Source organism: Rhinolophus ferrumequinum, chromosome 18, assembly GCF_004115265.2.
Source record: "Rhinolophus ferrumequinum isolate MPI-CBG mRhiFer1 chromosome 18, mRhiFer1_v1.p, whole genome shotgun sequence".
In the NCBI taxonomy this organism is placed as follows: Eukaryota; Metazoa; Chordata; class Mammalia; order Chiroptera; family Rhinolophidae; genus Rhinolophus; species Rhinolophus ferrumequinum.
In genome coordinates this window covers 21,582,083-21,605,874 of record NC_046301.1, presented here as the reverse complement: position 1 = coordinate 21,605,874, position 23,792 = coordinate 21,582,083, and the positions used below count along the sequence as shown (strand labels likewise).

General features: G+C 35.3%; 1 protein-coding gene across 1 annotated transcript in view; it reads left to right on the top strand.

Annotated features, from left to right (window-relative positions):
• Nucleotides 1-19,962, top strand: part of IQCM (IQ motif containing M) — a 248,625-nt gene extending 228,663 nt beyond the window's left edge. The window contains 1 exon segment of the mRNA XM_033135403.1: nucleotides 19,847-19,962. Coding sequence (XP_032991294.1) covers nucleotides 19,847-19,962 — 116 coding nt within the window.
• Nucleotides 19,963-23,792: the final 3,830 nt, after the last annotated feature.

Genomic DNA, 23,792 nt, shown 5'->3' with positions numbered 1-23,792 from the left:
TTCGAGGGCTTATTGAGTGTCTACTATATGCTAGGCACCATTCTATGCACATAAAGATGCAGTTGAGATCTAAATAGTCAAAAATTTCTGCCAGTAAAGAGTTTATATTCTAGTGGAGAGAAAATAAATAAATAAATACATACATACATACATACATATGTACATACATACATACATAAAATACATACCATGTTATGTGCATGTAAACTATATGGCAGAAAGGGGCTAGGAAAGGGATATGATGTACTGGGGGTAGTGGTGCTTTAAGTTGAACAGCCAGGGAAACTGCATTCAGAAGGAAACAGTTGAACAAACCTCAGAAGGTGGTGAGGAATTGAGCCAATTGGGTAACTGAGGAGAAATTCTAAGTAAAGCTTACTACAAAGGCAGAGAGTCCGAGAAGCGAGTGAGTGGCGAGTTTCAGGGTAGCAGGGGAAGCCATGTAGTTGGAAGGAAATAAATGAGAAGGTGAATAATTGGAGGTGAGGTTACCCAGCTAAAGAAAAGGGGTCATTATAAGGGTTTTGGCTTTTAGCCTGAAGGAAATGAGAAGCTTAATGGAGTGTTGATCGGGAGAATGACATGATTTACTCTGACTGCTGCATAGAAAATAGATTTGGGGGAGAGTGGAGGTGGGAAGACATGGAAAGAGGTAGAAGCAGGGACTATTGAGAGCTATTGCAATAATCCAGATGGGAGAGAATGACTTGGAAGAGGTTGGTGACAATGGAGATGATGAAAAGTGTTCAGATTCTGAATATATCTGGAAGATACAGCCAATAGGACACACTAAGTGATTGAATGTAGTTGCACGAGAGAAAAGGAGTCAAAGTCTAATGGTTTTAACCTGAATACCTAAAAAAAGACGGAGACCTTTACTGAAGAAGAAGGTGAAATGTGAATGAAGCAGCTTTGGGTGAAATCCAGTTTAGTTTTAGATATGCAAATTTTGAGATGACTATTATACATTTAAGTGGTGACTGCAAGAGGTCAATTTGATACCATTTGATACCAGAGGTCAATCTGAATGTTAATGAAATATTTTTTTTTCTCAACTACATTTTAAGCGGTGATTTTTTAATAAGAACTTTTAAGCAAGAAGAGTGTTTGTTTTAAAGAACACAGGGGGAACATGTGAAACCACCTGCAGGCAGTACAACCCTGGGATTGTGTGTTATGGAATGTCAACTCACCCTCTCTCCCACTTTCCTGAACTGCAAAATCTCTTACCACCGTGTGTGTCTCTGCACACTTGCTTTATTCTCTTATTGTTTCTGATTTCTTCTGCTCTGTAACTCATTGTTCTTTATAGCAGCAGTGTCAGACAGAAGATATAAATATGACTTTCCAACTTGGCTATCAATAGCTAACTGACGTACAAATTTCAGGAGGAGAAATGGGTTAAGTATCTCCTCCCAGATCTAAATATCTAGATTCGGAAGTAACGCGTTAGTGATTTTAGTATCATAGGATCCTAAACTAAATAATAATTATTAGCAAATTTTTCCTTAAAGTAATTAAATTGGTCTCCCCTGACTTCATCTATTTCCCCAACCTGGTCATTCCATCTAAATGAATACATTAAATTTCCCAGAGCCACCAAGTCTAGCTGATTATCAGGATTTGGAACTTAGTATGTATAGATGCTTTAAATATAGTGAAGCAACAGATTTTGAAAATGATCTTCAAGGAATAACTAAAACAATAATATTTGTTCCACAAACAGAAAGAGCATTTTATTTATGGAGGATCCCCTTGGCCCCGGTTTCCTTGGGAAGTTACAGACAGATGTGAACTGTTCAGCTAGCTTTGTAGGGGGGCAGGAATTGATAGCATTTGATGATTTTCATGGGCTAAAGATTCTCAATCTCTTTGACTCTCTCTGACTCTCTCTGACTCTCTCTTTAGTCTTCTTTTCTGACTCTCTCTTCTTTCTCTGATTCTCAATTTCAAGCTACCAATGTGATGTCCCTGAATGCAGAATTAGGAAGAGAGTGCGGAATCTGCTCTTGGCAGTTTAACGCATTACCGAAAGTGTTCATTTTTTCCTCCCAATATGCAGTGGATCTCAGGGTTCCTTTTCACAACAAATCTGGAGCTCAGGGAGCTATTGAAGCGGGAAATATAAATTTGATGTCATTAATGCATTTATAAGATTTAAAGACGTGGAATTGGATAAGGGCAGCAAGGAGGTGAAGATAGAGGAGTGTTGAAGGCACAGAATATAGTACCACGTCAGTGAGAAGGAGGAAGAATCCTTAAAAGACTAAGAAGCAGGAACTCATTAGGTCAGGAGAAAACTAGAATTGACTCACCTGGAGCACCATTCCAGAAGAGACTGGAAAAATAGGAAGGCACCAGACTTTTCAGGGCCTCACAGATAATGCTAATTTTTTTTTTTTGGTTTTTCGTGACGTAGCCCTTGCTTTATGTCTTGAATTGGAAATATTATGTTACAAAGATTTTGCTATGTCTTTAGTTCTAGCATCTAAATAAAATTTAATTTTCTTTCAATAATCAAATAATTCAATCCTATCAAATTGGCCAATATGCAAAAATATCTTGAAAATACACTTTTTAGTTGACTGAAAATAATGATTTGGGAAAAGGGGGGTTAACTAGAAATTTTCTAATTTCTGGAAAAAGAGAACAAATTATAAAATATTATTCTAAACTTTAATTTGACCCAGTAGTTCAATACACTAATTCATGTGTTTAAAAAACAAAGACTGATATATCTTTGTTATATCAGTGTGAATGGTGGCATTATAACATTAAATGGTAGAGATTTTTTTTCCTACTTATTTTTTCTTCATTTTTAGCAACCACAATCTGAAAACCTTAACTAAGGTCTTGAATAGAAAGATTTAAAGCCTTTTTTAGAAGCAGAAAGATTTGTGTTTGTTGCTTTTTATGTACACATCAGACTCAGTTAGATAAAAGTTAGGAGCTGAAAATGGACCCACAAAATATTTTTAGTTCCTTTTTTATTGCAAAAAGTACATTTCTTATCTCTTTTGCTACATAAATATTAATCTGGTTTCATGTTACAGTTATAGAATAATCTTAAAAACCAAAGGGCCAGTGAGTGCCATTTGTGAATAACATCAACAATTTCGATCATCTGTCACTGCACATTGTCATCTCAGCTGGGCAACCCTGGCAATACTGCAGCAGCCTATTGTTTATTGAGAAAGCTAATATTAGGAGGAGATGTGATAAGAATGCCTTTAAAAAAACTAATTGAGTGCTATCTGTTTTTGGCAATAGCATCTTGTATCTCTCTGTAGTTTATCGCTTTTGAGTCCTTTATTCAATCTTTTTTTTTTTTTTTTTTATAAAATCCCATTATTTAAAAATCGAGGGCAGAGTGATGGCATGTAAGAAGCTTTATATATTAGTCTGATACTCGATGATAACCCTTTCTCCTCTACTGCTCGATAATACCGAGTTTATTTAAAAAACATTTCTGCAGTGGGAAACCTACAGACACATTGAGATATGAGTCAGAATCCCAGTGTTCATTTCAAACATTCTCCAAATTTTTATAATAATTTTTAGAAAGGAAAAAGTAAAGTCAAAATGTTGAAAACATTATTAAGGATGGGGAGATTTCTATTCAGTCATTCCCTTTTTAGTGGTTTGTTTTTTTTCCCCCAGCTGATTCCTCTTACTATCTTATTATAAAATCCCCACCTACGACACATAGAGGGAAAGATACATAATAAAGGAAATACAGTAAAATACTCATTGTAGAATCTAAGTGGTTTTCATTGTCTAATTTTCTCCCATATTTTTAGTATGGTGGGAAATGTTCATAATAAATCATTGAAAACAAAATACTGAAATATTCCCCTACTGGCCCCATCAGTGAAAAGAGAATAGACATTTGTTTAATCAAATGATGATTTATAATAAATTTAAATTAAAATAATCATGAAGCATCAAATACTATTTGCTAAGGAAATCCCATACTTCCAATTGAACTTAAAGAAACACAAATTAGGAAGGAGAATCAATGAATTACGTACGATATGTAGGAAAAACATAATGGAATAGCAAAAAGATAACAATGCGGATTTTATTTATGTTTTTGTAAAAGATCAGGAAAGAGACCAGAGTGTAAAAACTCCCGGTTCTTCTTTCTGCAGAAGTGCATTAACCTGATTAATTTTCAAACTAATATTTAAAACTATTTGAGAATGGAAATTGTATCTTACTTAATATTTGTTTTTCTATAAAACCTTCCCCAATTGCCATCCAGAAACCAAAAGGTAGGCACTAACTCAACTCCTGGTGACATGACTTTTGCCTTTGTTAGGATAGTTCTCTTATTTGGCCGTGGCATTTTGGGACTTAGACACAGTTTTGATCTCTTTGTCTCCTCCCTCTCCTTTATAGGGAAAAAGGAGGAGAGAAGCATCAGATGGGTTGTAGGCGTCCATCTATGTAGTAGCACAAATACCAGCTGAACATATTTTTGGTCAGGTACAAAGAAACAAATGGCTGTTGGTTCTCCCAAATGTTGTTTACCCTTCTGATAGTCTTCCCAACAGCCATCACATATAAATATGTATGATATTTATTTTAGTGTGCATGTGAGTACAGTTTCAGCAAGGTGCTCTGGTACCACTGTTTATTCTTTGATATGAAGTTATTGAGCTTTTTAACTGAATAGATTTGGGAATTCCTTAATGGTTATTCCTGGGCTAAACTTTGCTAATAAAGACTATCCAAAAGAAAGAAAAAAAGACGGGATTCTTAAAATTTAGATTTTTGCACAAAAGATTTTGTGCAAAATTGTGGCAGAGGCAAGGGAATTGGCATGATCATGACCTCTAGTTTGTATACACTATATAAATGTCTTGAAGATATTTATATTTTGTAGCAAGTTGCAAGTTCAAGTACGGTAACTACAGCTTTATTTTGAAACAAAATTTTCAGGGCAAGGGTGAAGCAGTAACATTAGCAGCAGCTAAGGTGTAGTACTAGTTGTACAAAATGGCACAAGTTGGGAATTATGTATCAGGGAACTATGTATCAGGACATACTTCCCAGTTTAAATACGCCAGAGAAGAGAAAAAAATAAATAAATGAAACTTTCTTTCGTTCAGAATATCGTTGTTTTAAATGCCTTAAAACAAATCAAAATCGGATCATTCTATTGCCTAAATTTTCGTTTTCTTTCAAAACGATATTAACATGCCTAAATTAGAACCAGTTAGGATATAGATATTATGCGTGGCTATCAAAATGGTTTTCATAAATGTTTGGAAGTAGTGAACGGACAGGATTACTAAGGAAAGGAGAATGAGGTGAGGTAGATGGATGGGAATGCGTGAAGAGACAAAACTGTAAGATAAAGCTCTACCACAGTCTCTAAAAGGCATCAGGCTCCAAGAACTTCCATCAGATTGCAGGAATACAATTCAAACAATGAATACTTTATCAGTCAAGGCTCAATGCAGGAAATGAAAATCACACCAGGAGTGTTAAGAAGAAATGGGTTTAATACAATTAAGTACTTAAAAAAAAAAAAAAACAACTGTTGGAGGGTGAAGGGGTAGTTTGTAGTTTGGGCTTCCAGAATGGCTCTCAGAGCAGTGAAGACCTGTCCCAGCTGGGAACCTACCACCTGGGTGGCTGCCATCTGAGCTGTGACTTCATGAACACACTTCAATAGATGATCCAGAAATCAAAATGTGAAATGAGAAAGTTGTTGTTGCTGCTGCTGCAGATACTTCTAGTTACCCAGGAATATAGATAATAATCTTTGAACAGCAGCAGAATAAAGTCACCTTTTCCTTGACCTTATCTGCTAGCAGAAAGATAAGAAAAGAAAAAAAAGAAAAGAAAAAGGAACATGAGGGAAAGAAAAAAGATCTCTACATCCCCTTTGCCTCCTAAATCCTAGGAAAGTGTAGCTAATTGTTAGGAGGGAATTAACATCCAGAGGCCAGTTTCAGGGGCATCTCACAAATACAGTTTATTTCCAGTGGCTCTAGATCTAGAAGGAAGGTTGAAGGGAGGAATTAATTCACAGTATTCCTTGTAGAGTCAATATCCAAGACTAGAACATGTTTATGAATTCTTGCATAACTGTTTTATGTTTAAATTCCTGGGACTTAGAACATAATGTACAGGTAAATATTTGTATAAATAGCTATAGCTCAATTACATATATACGCAGGTAATTAATATTCAGTCACAAGGCTGAAGTATGAAGTCTGTTGGCTAGCTCGATTCAGATCCTGAGCTTGCCAGTCATTAAGTATGTGATCTTCCACAAGTTAATTAACTTCTGGGAACCATGATTTTCTCATCTATAAAAGGAGAATTACAATAGTAACATCTACAGGGGTTGGTATCAATAATGAAGGAAACAATACGTGTATAGTGCTTATAGAGGGTCTGATTCACTGCTGTTTTTGTTGCCCCTGCTGCTGTTGTATATTGGAGTCAGGTACGTCTCCTACACTGCTGGGGTTTGAAGTCCAGTTATGGCATTTATTATCTTGTGACTGTGGAAAATTGACTTAAAAGTTCTGTGCCTCAGTTTCCTCATGTATAAAAGTGAGATGTTCATGGTGCTTGTCACATAGGGTTGTGATAAGAAATAAAAGAAATAATACATGTAAAGTGCTTAAAACAGTGTCTGACACAAAATAAGATCCAGAGTATTTTTAAACGCATCTTACATTTAGTAATTGAATTTACTTTAACAATATCAGTCTAATAAACATTTTCCTTTTGAAGATTTAATGCAAGGTCTTTGTTTTTGCAGTCCTTCTGAGAAGAAACAGAATAAACCTATCCTGTTTATTATGTCTTATAGACAGAGATTGCATTACAAATTGTCTCAGGCATGAAACTGTCTAGACTGGTACACAATATTCATGTACTATCCAGATATGATATGATGGATAGTATATGTAAAATCTTCATTGCCAGTACAGTAGATGCCAAATGATAAAAATTCTAAGATATAACACCACGAATTTTGTCTCTCAAAACCAGGGGACTATGATAATAGAATAAATCAAGGAAAAAAATGATGCATTTGAAAGTCTGATTACAGATTGATTTTATTCAAGTTGGGATTGTTTATAAGAAAAAAATTTAGTCATAACTGGCAAATTTAAGAAACAATCCCCACTTTGGAAGACTGCTCAGTTTAGTGGAAATTACTTTGTGATCAGAAAAACCAACCTGCATTCAAAACCCCATTCTGCCACTTACTGTCTCTGTGACTTTAGACTTCCGTATTAACCTTTCTGGGCTATAGCTTTCTTCATCCTAATATGGGGACTACCTTACTGGGTTCCTGGACAAATTATGTTTAAATATAAATACGTGCATGTCCATAGGTTTAGCAGGCATATCTTCTAGAGTTATTTTTATTCTAAGATTCAGGAAATATTTTACATGAAACAATTATTTTTTGTACCCAAAACTTATTATCAATAACAGATTCTATGAGTCTATGACCAATATTACAACTTAAGATTACAAAATCAAAATTGCATTAAGATTGTAAATATAAATGCACTCTAAAGATACACTGAAGAAATACACTAGACTTACAAATAGCGGAAACATATTTATCTGAAAATTTAGGTAATATTCCATCAGTTTGAATTGTCAGCTGTAGGCTCTGAAGGCTGTGTAAGCACCTCGGTGGTTGAAACCCAAGATTTGGTATTTAATACAGTCTTGATCTAGAGCAAGTTATTTAACCTGTTAGCTTCAGCTTCCTCATTTGTGTATCACCACGTCAAACCAGCACCTAATGTGCGGTGAGTCTCAATAAATGTAAGCAATTAGTATTATCACCACAACCACCACCATCATCATCATTAAACACCTGCTACATATTTTAAACTCTGTTCGAGGGTTTGACAATAAAGTATCTGACACAGATAATCACGTCAGTGAATCATTCCTTTGTTAAATAAGCCTTGCTCTTCTCATATTTATAACTTGAGTTGGAGACTAGTTATCTATATTATTTTGACTAATAAATTTATTTAAAAATTGTTTTTGAATTTGAAGACAATGTAGTGGTGAATGAGAAATGTTTAAATAGTATTGACTGTGTGTGTTTTGCTGATGTATTACTCATTTCATAATCACGACTATAGATAGCAATGTGGTCGTTATCCTCATTTTACAAATGTGAAAACTGAAGCTTAGAGAGATTGTTTCAGGGTCCCACAGGTGGCAAGCAGCAGAGTCATGACTCAGACGTAGGCAGCATGGCCCAGAGCTGGCACCATAACCACCAGTGGTGCTGCCGGTCTGACTCTAACTCCAGGGTAAAACTGACTTGGTTTCCAGTCCTCCCACCCCTTAATCGGACAAGTTACTTAACCTCTCCAGGCCTGCAGTTTTGTGTTTTGTTTGTTTTTCATCTATAAACCATTACATGAATAGTTAGAATGTTAGGGAATTTTATTCTGCAGAATTCAAGGGGGTGAGAATAGACTGGTTCTCACCTAAAAAGCAATCCTAATAACAGAAAAATGTCTTTCCAGAGGGATGCACGAAGGAGGCAGAGATGTAGGGTGAGGTCAGCCTTTCAGGAGCGTACGCATATTAGCTTCATGGGAATAGAAGGTGAAAGTAAGGAAGGATCAGGACCGTAGGGAAACTTCTTGATGTTTAGATGAAAGAGAGAAAAAGATAGATTTTTTTTTTCCGCAGCTACCACGAGTGGTTAAATTTTGACAGTTGTGACCAAAATGATTCAGAGGATTGATGCTGGGGAACATTGATGAGTCGAGAAACACAAAGAGAATATTTTTGAAGGGAACTTAGATAGGTGCATAAAAATATTGACTGAAAAAGATGTCAAAAGATTAATTTAAAAGAATTTTTAAGATGCTACATTTTGGGTATTTTTTTATGAGACGGAGTAAAAATTAGACTTCTTTATCAGTACCTTAGATTATGACAGACATGAGGTGAATGGATCCCTGATATATATTTGGGTTACTTGGTGAGATCTGTAACCCAGAACTTGAAATTCAACTTGCTGTACTCAGCATCAAAATTACTCTGTCTGTGAGCCAAGAGTATATTTCATCCTTTGTTGTTTTTTTTGTGGTCAAAGACACTGTAAAGTGGAGGGACATCAACAAAACTGAATTTGTGCTAATTATGAATGTGTTTAGAATGCACTGCTGGAAAGAAATATATACCAGAAAGAGAAGCAAACCTATCCAGCACCATACACATTCATTTAATTGATGAAGTCTAAAGAAGTACTTTATCAAACTTCCAACTGGAGATGAATTTTAACCAAGTCTCAATGGAGAACTAATTTCTGAATCATTTAAATTTCTGTTCAGAGAATGTTCGTGTCAGATAAACTTGTACCCCTGAGAATATGAGAATGTGTCCACTTGCCTGGGACTTCCAATTAATCAAATTTTGTTGTTGTTGTTGTTTTGAATCACTGGTTAGGACTAATTACGATATACATTTTTTAAACTTGAGAAATTCATGTGAAGTATCAAATGGAGAAAAAGAACTTAGTCGTTTCTGGAACATGTCCCTAAATCTCTACAGATAGCCATTCTTGGAAGCAGAAAATGCTAAGTATGAATCTAAAAGACTTATAACTGGGGTTTTGCATGAATTCAGCTCCACAAAAATGTTTCTGGGTAGACTAACTAAGAAATAGTTGTAATTTACCTGTTCAGTTCCTGTGCATATTTGAGAAAGAGAAAAATGATGGGTTGTCAGCCTGGAAATTAACTTCCATAATCTGTCAGCAATAGTAGAATGAATCTTGAAGAATCAAGAACAATTGGATCATGCTTGCTTGCATAGGAGTTTTATACAGTAAAGATATATTGACTAACCTTGGTTTTCCTCACAAAATCAGAGACCTGTCTGAGTTCTTGCTAGTGACACTAACACAATCTGAGCGGGTAAAAGAAGTGACTCCATCAGCCTCTGACATGATAGGACTTGGAAAGCTGAATGCTCTTGGAGACAGGAGCACTGACTACAGGTGTTCCTTAGCCCCTTGGAAGTGTGTACCTATTACACGAGGTCCTCATTGGTGGAGATAAATGGGTTCTTCTATTTTGGTCAGAGGATACTCAGAGTCAGCCTTGGTCTTACATTGGAGATTAATCTTTATTATTGACTTTCAGTGTGGCAACGTCAATGTTACTGTTGGATGTTTCTCAGGTGTGGTATGAGTGCCTAGACTGCCAAGCATTTTCGTCTTGGAAAGTGGCCCCACATTTGCTTAGATGTGACAAAGAGTGACATCTAGTGGTGAAGTATAACTGTGAGCATATTTACCCTATGAACTTAATCCCTCTGAGACTTTCCTCGGATGTGGACCCTGTATGGAAAGGGATTGTATACTCCCCTAATAAATATACTTACCCAAAAGTGGTCATTGCCCAGCTTCAAGGTCTGGGAGAAGGAAATCTGAAGCGCTCCTCCACACTGGGTCTTAGAATATTTCCAGGGTCATTCTAATATAAGAAGGGAGGGCAGGAATATTGGGCTGTGTATTGGTAGAGCTCTGGGATACACCAGACAGATTTATCTATCTGATTTATCTAAGAATAATGAACAAAATGAAGAATTTATATTCCTCACAATTTAACATCAAGTACGTATGTTGGCAGGGAAGGTAGTGTTCTACGTTAAATACCAATCAGAGTGCAAAAATTTTTTTTTCAATGATCTTCATATCAGAATGTAGGCACAACAGTGGTAGATACATAATATTTATAAAGGAAAAGGTTAGCAGAAACTATCTGGTAGTACATTGGCAGAGGGTTGTTTGCTTGTCTGGAAGTTGCATTCACATAGCAAGCTCAGTGTGTGTGTGTGTATTTCCAATAATTAAATACATATATACAAGGGCAGATGGCAATAAACTAATCTCCATCTCAGTGGAACAGAACAAAAAAGAAGAGAAGTGAAATAATAACAGCTAAAATTTATTAAGAAATTATTCATAGCATCATAAAAAAAGAAATTATGGTGCATTTAAATTTAAGTGAAGTGTTTTGTGCATATTTTCTTATTAAATTCCTATACTATTCATTTAAAGTAGGTACTGTTATTATCTTCATTTTACAGATGAAGAAATGCAAGTTCATATTTCCTAAGACGCAGAAAAGGTGCTAAGATATAAGCATCAATATTTGTATTCTGATCTTTCTGATCCCAAAATTCATGTTCTTAACTCTGAGCTAAAAATGTCATAAGAATTATCATCACTTTCTGGCGAGATATTAACCATTGTGCTTTAAAAAGTTTGTCCATTAAGTGTATTTATCTAAATCCTATTAAAATCAATTGAATTTCAAGTAGAGCTCAACAGATTATAACACAGATGGTTTGAACCTTTGCTTCTTTCCACTGTGCACATACCGTATTTCCCTGAAAATAAGACCTAGCTGGACCATCAGCTCTAGTGAGTCTTTTGGAGCAAAAATTAACATAAGACCCAGTTTTATTTTAATATAAGACCGGATTTAATATAATATAATATACTATAATATAATATAATATATAATGTAATATATAATACCAGGAATAATATAATATAATATAATACAGTGGTACCTCGGTTTTAGAACATCTCCATTGACGAACATTTTGGTTTATGAATGTCATAAATCTGGAAGTAAATGCTTCGGTTCTCGAACATGACTCAGGAGTCGAACATGTCACACGGCTTCCGCTGAGTGCAAGATCCTGAGGCCTAACTGACGGCTGTTTTCGAACATTTCAGAACTTGTAGATTACGTTTGAAAACCAAGGTACCACTGTATAATATAATACCAGGTCTTATATTAATTTTTGCTCCAAAAGATGCATTAGAGCTGATGGTCTGGCTAGGTCTTATTTTCATGGAAACACGGTATATGGGAACACTTTAATATTCTTGTGATTTTTTTTTTCTCAGGAACAATTCAGCAATTGGAATCTTCACTGTGCTGTTGTCCTAATGTATACTATAATGAATAGTGAAACACTTTTGTGAGTACTTCCCAGTAGATCATTGTAATAATACTATACCATTTTCATGAATTAAGAATTCCATTCTCATAGTTATTACATTAACAATTTTAGGGAGAAAAAAATCATTTGAAAACATCAGTAGATAATACAAGAAGCAACTGAGAAAATTAAACAACTAATCTAAATAAATAAATAAGTCAATCAATTAATCAATCAACTAGGTAATAATTCTGAAAAAAATCTTGAGAACTACATATTCAAGCTAGGAGCAGGAAATATACTCAAAGAATATAAAAGAGAAGAACAAATGACTTTGGTTTTATGAACATTTTAAAAATTTCTCTGAAAGAATACCACAAACAAGTCTATTTAAAAAAATGGGGGATTTGAAGTGGAATTGCATTTTAGAAGACAGAGGTTTAATAAATGAATTATTTTAAATTGGATGATTTAATAGCAAAATAAACAAAGGGTATAGAAAAACCAATCACAAAACAAAAATCCAACAGCTATTGAAAATATGTAAAGATACTCAAAGTCACTAGTAGATGAGGACACTCAATGAATTAGCAGCTTTTAGGGTGGCCAAAATTAAAACAAAGCAAAATAAAACAATAACTGCTATTGCTGGCTGAGATATGAGCAAAAAATACTGTTACAAATGGCTGGAAGATATATGAATTTCACAGTGTTTTAGAAAGCACCTCGTCAATCTCAATTAAAATTAGAAATACGTGTACTTTCAACTCTGTATTCAATCTTAGGAGTCTATCAAATTAAAATTAAAAGCATTACTAAATAAACAAGCATGCTTATTTTTGCATTATTTTTATTTGGAAAAACTGAGGAACAAAGTTAACATTAACCAATAGAGGAATATTACGGTTCATTCATATCACAGAATAGTATGTACCACTTAAAATAATGAATTAGAGCTATACTAGTTAGTTTAGAGGGATTTCCATGAATTTTTCTCCAGTGAAAAAAGCAAAGTATGCATAAAATGATGTTATTTTGTAAAATCAAAAAAAGTATCATCAGAATTATTTATTGAACACGTGTTCATCTGAAAGACACTCTCCCAGAGATTAGTGCAGTGAGACAAAAATGTGAATTACTGATATTTTGAAGCTGCAGGACAAACATGAAAAGGCAAGCAATATAAGGTAACATGCATCTCCTTTATAAATGACTGATATAAATAGTGCTATGGTTTCCAGTGAGTTGTTATAAAATGTTCTGAAATCTCTATGTGGATCAAGAATTGCCAGAGCCCAGAGAAACACCATTTTTTCTAAATTACTTAGAAAATTACTTTTTCCCCCACCCCTTTTATGTAGTGAGTTGATATCAGTTGCTATGAAACTTGTGTTTCCTGGTTGCACAGTATGTAGAGGCAAGTCCTTCACATACAAAAATATATTTCCTATTAATAATAACAATTAATAATAATGATGACTTCTTTTGTCTCAAAATAATATAGGCGATATTTCTAACTTGCTGCTCTTACTGTTTATATATGCTATCTAATTGTGTGCTTTACTCTAACTTACTCTGTGCCAGGCACCCATTTATAACAGGACTGTGCTCTCATTTCCTTTTATCTTGCGGGAGATACCCTCAGTGTGACCTCCTCTCCTTGCTGACCACCTGTGGTCTAAATCTTGCCACCTAAATCTTGGGCACCACTCCCTGGCATCCAGTCTTAACATCTGCCACAGCCCAGTAGTAAGGTGCATATACTCTGGTTTCTCCCTATACCGACCTTAGACATCTGCTAGTCAATCAGTCTTCTCTGAATTCCCATGGCCCCTGGGAAGCTCCACAATCTCCTTAGGTCTCCTCACACCTTGGACTGCAGTTTTCTGCGAGACTGCAGGACTGTCACCTGGACACTGCCCAAAGCTATCTCTGTAGCATCGTATTGGCCACATGGCTTTTTCTAAGGGGTTTGCAGCCCCCTCCACAAAACCCCTTTACTCTTGGAATTTTCCACAAACTACATGTGCTTTCTATTATTAAGGATCCCCATTTTTAATTTCCCTGAGGAAAAGTGCAGGGAAACAGGGTGCCTGGCTCTTTCTCATGAGCCCACCAGTATCTCCTCTTTCGTTCCTCCACCAGTCTGCTAGTCCAATTCTGATTCCTTGTGAGTTGGAAAGGATTCTCTTATCACATAATCTTCCTTACCAGCTGGCTCCATGTGCAAGTTCTTCAGATTCTGGTTTCCTGGATCTCCAAAATGCTACACATTCTGAGGAAACCCATACTCCTCCAACTAGAAACCTTCCTTTAGAAAATACTGTTTTGCTTTATGTTTTAAAATCTTCTTCTGAATTACAATCGTCTTTGTTCTAGGATTTTTCTGCCTGGAATGTCACAAAATTATTCACCTCATTTTAAGTTGTTATGTTTATTTAACTATATGTTTTCTATTTTTTACAGAATACAAAAGAGGGAATTGATTATTTAAAAAGTTGAAAAGAGAATATTTATTAGCTATTTATAATACTTCCTTCTTTAAGAATTGATGATTATCAGAAATTAGGTGATTTATTTTCAGTCACTCTCAAGGAAGCCACAGGTATTGCCTGAATGGCAGTCAGAAGCTAGGAACAGTGAGGAGTGGGAAGCACTCTACTATTTCTACAATATCCAACTGCATATACACACACATGGCATATGTAGATACATACATAGTCATAAACATAGTCACACATAGAATATGCTACCTACTCTTATGCAGCCTCTGGTCTCTGAACGCAATCCTCATAACTGCAGTTATTTCCAGGAATTCTCCTAGGACATCTCACATGCGCTCATCTCATACATACACGGCTCTAGGCTGCACGCACCCCAGCCCCTTCCCACACTGTCTGCTGCTGTCACTCGGAAGCTCAGGAAGCCTGGTAAAGGTGTCTTGCTCAAGCTGTTGCTGGCAGCACCTGTCCAGGCTCTGCATGCTCATTTCCATGGGCCTAGGCCAACCTGCTGAGGGAAGAAACCTCTCCCCTGGCCCTTATACCACTTACTTCAATGTCAGAGCACCAGTGCCCCATGCTTTCAGCATCTTGAGGAGAGGGTGTAGGCAAACAGCTTCTCAGCTCTGTCATTCTCTCACTGGGGCCTTCCTCTAACGGAGTTAAAGGCTAGAATCTCCCTGGGGTGGGGCAGGAAAGCGGGGAATGAAGAGTCAAAGCAAAGCCATCTTAGCAAGAGGCAGCTCCGAGCACATAAAATCATCCATCCCCATCAGCTGCCGCTGCCTTATTGGACCAAGATGAGACTACTCAGCTTACTCTTGTATTTAAGAGGTTTTCCCTGAGAAGATTTCTTGTCTGTTTTTTTTTGTTTTGTTTTGTTTTGTTTTTGCAGCGAGGATCCTAGAGGATTTATTGTACCAGTCTTCTGGACTTACTCCTGTTTGAAATCCTAAGGTGCAAAAACTTGAGTTCAAACTTGGAGTTCCACTACAGACGAGCATTAAATGTAATTACTGAACTTTGTCCTTAATTGTTTGCTGTCTGGGGCTGTGTTTTTGCTTTGTATTGACGATGACAATCTTCTGGTGGGCAGGCCTATGACATAGAGTTAGGGAGGTGCTTTCATTTTTTTTAAACGAAATTTCTATGAGTAGCATAATAACATAATAATTGCAGTGTTTTTTTTTGTTTGTTTGTTTTGCTTTTATTGGTTTGTTTCTGGATTAGGAAATGGAGACCGAGAAAGGTCTCAGCTAGTGACCTTTGTATAAATATCCCCATGGCACTTAACATGAACATGTACTAATAGGACTCAACAGATACTCAATAGCCTAAATGTGGAGTTTATTTTCTAATAGTCTAATAGTCTGTGTTCATTTGCTTTCCAAATTGCTCTACAAAGATTCATCGTGAAGCATTCACAGGAAGTAGCCAGTCGTTTAGAATAATATATAACCTTCAGCAGGTCAGGGAAATTGCATGAAAAATCATAAAATAGACTTGTGTACATGAAAATCTAGAGATGGTTTAAAAGACAACAGAAGGCAAAGGTGTACTCTGAAACTTTGAGACAATTTTAATATCCCTTTTTTGCATATACAATCTGTAAAAATGCAGATTAAGCATATTTATGTATTTCATTTAGTATTTTCCCAATTTGAAATCATTTGTTCAAATTATTGAACTATGTAAACCAAGATATCTCACTTCTGATTATTTATTCATTATCTGTGCTAAAAATTACCTTCTACCATATATTAGGTTGGTGCAAAAGTAATTGTGGTTTTTGCAATTATTTTTAACCTTTTAAACCACAGTTACTTGTGCACCAACCTAATATTTCAATCTAGAAACTTGAAAATCTCTAACTTTGTTATTTTCACATAAATAATCTTTTATTGAAAATAAAAGATATTTTCAATAAAAACACTAAAGCTAAATTATAATTCCACCCACTGTCAATATTTTCGTATTTAATACAGTATGTGTTTTCCTATGCATATAACTTTAAAAATCACTAGGATCATATTGTGGATACCACTTTGTAACCCACTTTTCCATTTAAACCCACATTGTAACATGTAGAGTTTTAATAAAACATGTTTTTGTGACGTGTTTCAAAGGTCTTGGTTAAAGTTGCTTTCTTCTAGAGAGGCTTTTCATTTGTTTTGGGGGCCCAACAAACTACACTTGTTTGAGATATTTTGGACCACACAGGTAATATGAACTTCAACCCCAAACTAAGGACCAGTGTTGGGACTCTGCTCTATCTACCCAGCCTCACAATAAGTTTCCTCACTGTCTCCTCCTTTAAAGTTTCCCCTCCCCTCCCTTCCCCTCTCTTTCCTTACCCCCCCCTCCCCTCCTCTCCCCTCTTTTCCCCTCCCCTCCTCTTCCTCCTTCTCCCTCTCCCTCTCCCTCCCCTCTCCTCTCCTCTCCCTCTCTCATCATCCTGCCTGCTCTGATGGTGTAGTCCATTGGTGTCTCAATCTGAACTTCCCATATTGGGTGGATCCTCTGTTTTACTTTCTGTCCCCAATCCCTTCACAAGGCTGAAGTTCAGATATCCAGGGCTCAGCAAAAAACCTCAGATAAAAAAAAAAAAGAAATTGGCTTTAGCGCTCAAATATCCACTAAGATTACTGATTTTTAGTTTGTTTTGGCCTCTGCATTTTCTTCCTTTTCTGCCAGCTTAGCAATGCAGTTAAAACACATTTAATATTTTATTCAGGATTTGACTTGTTTTAATCAAAAGAATTGGTTTTTGACTGTATTCTGTCTTTTGACAAAAATGAAGGTCAAGACTATTTGGAAGATAAAAGTATATCATGTATACTTATATTTTCATCCTTCCTAAAACTAAATGATCTTTTAATTCATTGAAATAGTTATGCAATAACAGATTATACAATTGAGGATTCTGCTCTCAATTCCACTTCTGATCACTAACTAAGATACTGGTCACTGATTCCAAAGGGTGGGTTTTTTCCCCCCCCCCACACCACCAAGAAACTTCTCTGACATGAGCTAGTGTCCTATAATTTAACTCAGTGCTGATACTATCTACCTGGAGATCATGTCAGATCCCACAGGTTAAGAGCTCAACCCATGAGACTGTCCCCTCCACTTCAGATGGGTCATCAGGTTTCCCACAACTTCTAGTCACCTTGGCTACAAATTGGAGTTTCCCATGAACCCCTCCTCAGGTTTGATTATTTTGCTACAGCAGCTTACGGAACTCAGGGAAACACCCATTTACAGTTACCAGTTTATTAAGGCTATAATAAAGAATACAGATGAACAGCCAGAGGCAGAAATACATAGGGTGAAATCTGGGAGGGCCCCGAGTTTCTGTCCCTGTGGAGCTGCGAGTGCATCACCCTCCCGGTGTGTGGATGTGGTCATTCACCTGCAAGTTCTCCGAGCCCCATACTATTGAGATTTTTATGGAGGCTTCCTCACATAGGTATGCTCCATTATTTACTCCATTTCCAGCCCCTCTCCCCTCTCTAGAAAAGTGGAGGTGGGGGGTAGGGGCTGAAATTTCCAAGCTTCTAATCATGGCTTGGTATTTCTGGTGAATAAACCTCATCTAGGAGATCAGAAGCCCACGCAGAGTCACGTCCTTAGAACAAACAATGTTCCTCGGGCTCTTACCACTTAGGGATTTGCAAAGGTTTCAGGAGCTGTATCAGGGACAGGGTCAAAGACCACATGTTAGAACAAGAGATGCTTCTAGTGCTCTTGTCACTGAGGAGATGGCAAAGGTTTTAGGAGCTCTGTGACAGGAACTGGGGACGCAGATCAACATATATTTTTCTATTATCTCACACAATTATTCGTAACATTTCCTTATAAAGCCTACATGTAAGTACATAAGGTAAATAACATAGAAACTATATTTTGAATACTTATAATGTATCAGACACATATCTTTTTTTAATTAAATAATGGACTATTGTTTGAGGAGTTTTAGGTTTGCAGGAATATTGGTGGAAAGTAGAGAATGTCCCCATAAACCCCTTCACCTGCTACCCTCTCCCTATTATTACCACCTTGCATTAGTGTGGTATATTTATTACAATGGATGAGTCGATATTAATACATTATTTTTACACATATATCTTTTGATATATGTTTTTTGGATCCTTTCAACAAATAGACAAGATAGATATAATCCCCATTTGAAAAGTAAGGAAACTATGAATATTAAATCTGGATTCACTCAAAAATATGTAAGAACAAGATCTTGGACCATTGTATTTGATTTTCCTTCTATTTTGCCTACTTTGAGTAATCTTATATTTCAACTTTCTTCTGTCTGATAAAATGTATGGTTGATATTACACATTATCCAAAAGACATTCACAGTAGGAAATAATTTTATCCTAAGAGCTCATCTTTAGAACTAACATGCTAATAATTTTATCCTAAGAGCTCATCTTTAGAACTAACATGCTTATCTTGTATAACTATTAGATCAGGACACCAACTGCTGGTTGTCTTCCTATGATCACATTTGCAATATTAATTACTAATACTAATTATTTTATAAATACTCTGTAGTCTAATTTAGTTTTGTTATTACAAGCCTAGTTCTTTGTCTAATGACAATATAAATATCAAAATAGCAGCAATGCCCTGCTTCTTTTTTACAATTCAAGTTATTCTTTTCCTTCTAGTAATGCAGATGGTTCTTCTCATAATTTTAACTGTTTTTTTTTTTTTGGCTGTTGGTTATGATTTTGTTTAATAACAACTATAGGTTGTTATTAAATATAACAAAATATTTAACATACTCGCAAAAATATACTACCCTTTCTGTAAATTAGCAAAATTTAACATACTCCCCAAAAATATACTACCCTATCTGTAAATTAGTGCTGTGTATAATGGTAGCCACCGTAAATCTTGGCTTTTATTTATTATTTGGAAAGTCATTTTATACATAAAGATGGATCAAGTACAAACAATCTATTTGAAGAGTCGTTTATATTAATTTGAATATCAGTATCAGAACTGATTATATTGTAATGCAAAAAAATTCAATACTGTTGTTTTTCCGGTAAATGTGTTATATCTAATTTATTTCAAGCGTACGATATATTGGTGGACTCCAAGTTCTGCTATCCCCTCTCTCAACTCTTTGGTCCAACAATAACTCCCTTTGAGCTTCTTGGCATGATGTGGAATGTAATGCAGTACACCTAAGGGAGATGTGCCCAAGTCAAATCTTTTAGTTGTTTTTATGTTTTAGTACAACAATAATTGATTTCCTGTAATATTCTATGATGTTAAAACATGATACACTCTCTCATGTTAAATGAAAATTTATTAATGTAATTGTATATTTCATCTTGCAGTGAATGGACATCCAGTACTCAAAAGAGCTAACATCCGGATTGTTGGGAATTTAGTGTGCAGATCTATGCAAGAAAGGAAAATGAAACAACATAATTTATCTTGAGAAGTAGAATAATGTTTTCAATATAATGTTGTTATCTTAAGAGTTGAACCTATCTACTCAAAAAGATAAGTTAACATTGGCCATGGATTAATTCGGTATCAACAGGAAAAAAGACAAGCATGTGTGCATATCCAAAGAAGGTCTTTGACAAGTCAGTCAGTAATTTCTAACTATCTTTGAATGAACTATTCATTGGATATTCTTCATAAAAAACATCTGGTTTTTTAAGCTGAAACCACATAGTGGTGAGTGTCCCTTTCACTGGACTTAAGTTCATTTTGTTCCATTACCAATAAATGCCATAAAGAAACTTTAAGATTCTTATTTTTAAAAACTCACTTAAATTGTTTTGGAAACGGTTTCTCAAAATATGCTTTAAAGTGTATGATTTTATTAGTGTATGCGTAGTATTATTTTTCCCTATTCTCATTGTTTGCTTTACGGTGAAAAACAAGAGTCAATATGCATTATTACTGATTACCTGCCTTAGTTCAGAAAGGATTGGAGCACCGTGGCTAACATCAGTTCCTTAAGAATCTCTAATTTTATCTATCTGTCCGTTATCCATCCATTATCCCTCCCTCCCTTTCTCACTCCCTCTTTCTATGAGTGGGCTTGGAAAACAAGTGAAGGAGCAATGGTCGAACGGACAGAATGTAAGCATAGCATAGAAACTAGATATGAATAGAAGCAGGGGACTACCTGACAAGTGTTCCATTTTTACAGTTCTTGCCCTGGATCTATTCTTTTGTAATTTACTCCTTGGTTTAAAAAAAATCTCTCTCAGGCTACTTCATGCAACAGACTTTACTGTAGAATGCATATGGAAGTTATTAGCATGAAATCTTCAGAAAAGCCAATTACAAGAATCATGTTAAGTCAGGGCCTCACCAAAACCAGAACCAAGTTGGATTAAAAAACATGCTGATACCCTAACCAGAAAATGTTAGCAGTAAAATATTTGATAGGGGGAAAAAAGTGATTACTAGCTATAATGTAGATGTTAGCTTACAGCAATTGAATTATTCATATTCTCCCTGTTGATAATTGAAAGAGTTTCATTTTAAAAAGCTTTTTATTTATTTCAATATTGAAGAAAGCTATATAGCACAATTAAAAAGAAAAAGAAAAAGAATCACACATGAGTTGAGTCACAACACGTTAACAGATCATCAGCCTACTTCTTTTTATAGCATTTATAGAATAAAAATTTGATGAAATTTCTGCCACCACTATTTAAAGAAATTGGGAGCAAAAGCATAGAGTTATAATGAAAGGCACTGACAAACTGAAATATAGGATTTCCTAAAGAGATGGCGAACGTATTTATAAGAGAAAACAATATAAAACAGTAGAAAAAAATCACCTCACAAAATAAAACAAAAATTAAGTTATGATTCTGACAATTAGGGGAACAACAATGAAGTTTTTTTTTTCTTTTAGTAAAACTTAATTGTTCTTGTCTCATGCTTCCTATATTTGACCACTATTTTTGATATTTTTAGCAAACTGAAGTAGGGCTACTGAATGTCTTTTGGAGGTGTGAGCCTACCTTAAGTTCTGTGACATTAAGTTACTCTAGAGCCGTAGAAGACAGAGTAAGGTCAGGGAACAGAGGCCTACACTTTTCAATAGTTAGTTTCTATATAAAAATTGGCACTTGGTGCTCATCAAAGAACAAGAAATATTGGAGATGCTGTAAATGTCCATTGTGTTTCTGAGCCAACTACCTGATGGAAGCCATCACTTATATGTAAATGATCTGTCAATGGCTCGCCACTGTTGGTAATCACTGGACTGTGAAGGGTATGCCTTAATAAGAACAGAAGCTCTTCACAGACTTTGATTTACTGGAAATAAAATAGCAAAGTCCTCTGAGACTATAAAGGACACTTGTTTCAGATAAAACGTCTAGACAGTAGCAATATATTTAGGGCTTTTATTATAGCAAAACTGCAAATTAGAATGGAGTGGTGAGAAAGTTTCTGTGACCCAGCTGAGTTCTAAAACACAGCTTCTGACTAGAGTAATATAATCTTTCAAATAGCTAAGCAAAATTAAATAAAAGTGCATTAAGACAAAATAAAACAACAGAAATCAAGATTTAGGTTTGTTACGTCTTTGAAATGGTCTGTGTCTTATGTTTTAAGGTTTTTTATAAATCTATGTTTTTCTTAATAAATACAGCTGCCAGAATAATCGAGAGTCAAACTTTCATGATCCTGCAATATAGATTACTTCTCAGAAAATTCAGATCCAAGAGGATTTTTTTCCTTGTATCCATTCCTTTTCCCAACTTCCAATCAAAAACACAATTGAAATAACTTAATTCTATGTAACTATTAATATTTTTATTAATGTTATTAATAACAATAACATTAAATTTGCAAAATGCTTTAGAATTTGCAGTATATTTTCACATAAATGTGAATTATGGCAACTTTAATAGTGTTAAATAATGATTAAAGACGACAATTTAGGTAACACAAACTTTATATTTAACACTGAAATGGACATGAAATGGACAATTTCCATTCAGAGAACAGCAACATGGGGTGGAAGGCAGGAAACTTTTATAGGATAAAGAATAAAGGAAGAGGAATAAAGGAAGAGGAAAAATAGAAAAAATCTGATTGGCTAGGGCCACAGAATCAATCTTGTTGGGAGTGAGAAGGAACAGAAAAATAAAGTTTAAAGCCCAGAGTTGGCTTGGTGTTTGGGGACTGGCTGACTGACTATACCCGTTTCTGGTCCAGTGCAGCCCTTACAGGGACACGGAAGTATCTAAGTTTCGATTTGTTGACACGGCACCTCGGGCAGGAGCAGCTCTATCTTGGGCATAGAAATTTATTTCATTAACAGGTAGACCAAGGGATATGAAGTAAAGCATAGGGACTATAGTCAATAATATTGTAGTAACTGTATAGGGCCAGATTGCAGTAACTGTATAGGACAAGACTAATTGGGGGGATCACTTTGTAAATCATATAAATGTCTAACCACTATGCTGTTCACTTGAAATGAATATAAAATAATATTTAATGTTAACTCTAATTGAAAAATTAAAAAAAAAGGGTAGACCAAATGTTTAACTGCTTTCTCTCTTAGTATGCTATGGTGAAGTACATCAGTGAGGGTAGATAGTGAAGGGTATTTAGGGTAGATAACAGCTTTGAAAAGCAATCTTTAAAAATACTATTGGCTTAAAATGATAACAATTTTTATTTTGCTCACTTCACAGTCCAAAGTGAGTCAGCAGGGACTCTGCTCCATTTATTATTATTATATTTTTTTAAAGATTCAGGCTTTTTCCATCTCAATAGCTTTGCCATTCTTTAGGGCCACTACTGAACGCTTCGCATCTGGGCAGTAGACAAAAAAAAAAAAAAAAAAAAAAAAAAAATTAGAAATCGGAGAAAAGCATACCCACTGTTTTTCGTTCTGAACTTGGAATATATCACTTCTATGTACAATCTATTGGAGAGAACTTGTCACCTCGTTCCATCTAAATTCAGGGAAACTAGGAAATATGGTCTAGTTTTACATCAAAGAAGAGAATATTCTACTTTCTGCCATAGGGAGTAAATTGCATTCCTCATTATTTTAGGGAACAAGAATTTCAGATGGTCTCCCTTGGACTGTCATCATTCTGGTTTAAATTTTTATCATGAAAGTATCCAAATAATTCCATCTTTTTAGTTTCTCCAATATTTTGCTGTTAATTCCCTTGTACAATTAATTCATCAAGAATCCTGAAATTATTTAACATCAATTTAAAGGGAAATAATTTCTAAAAATTTCTTAGATATATGCTTTTCTTTCTGAAAATTGAAGAACTTTCG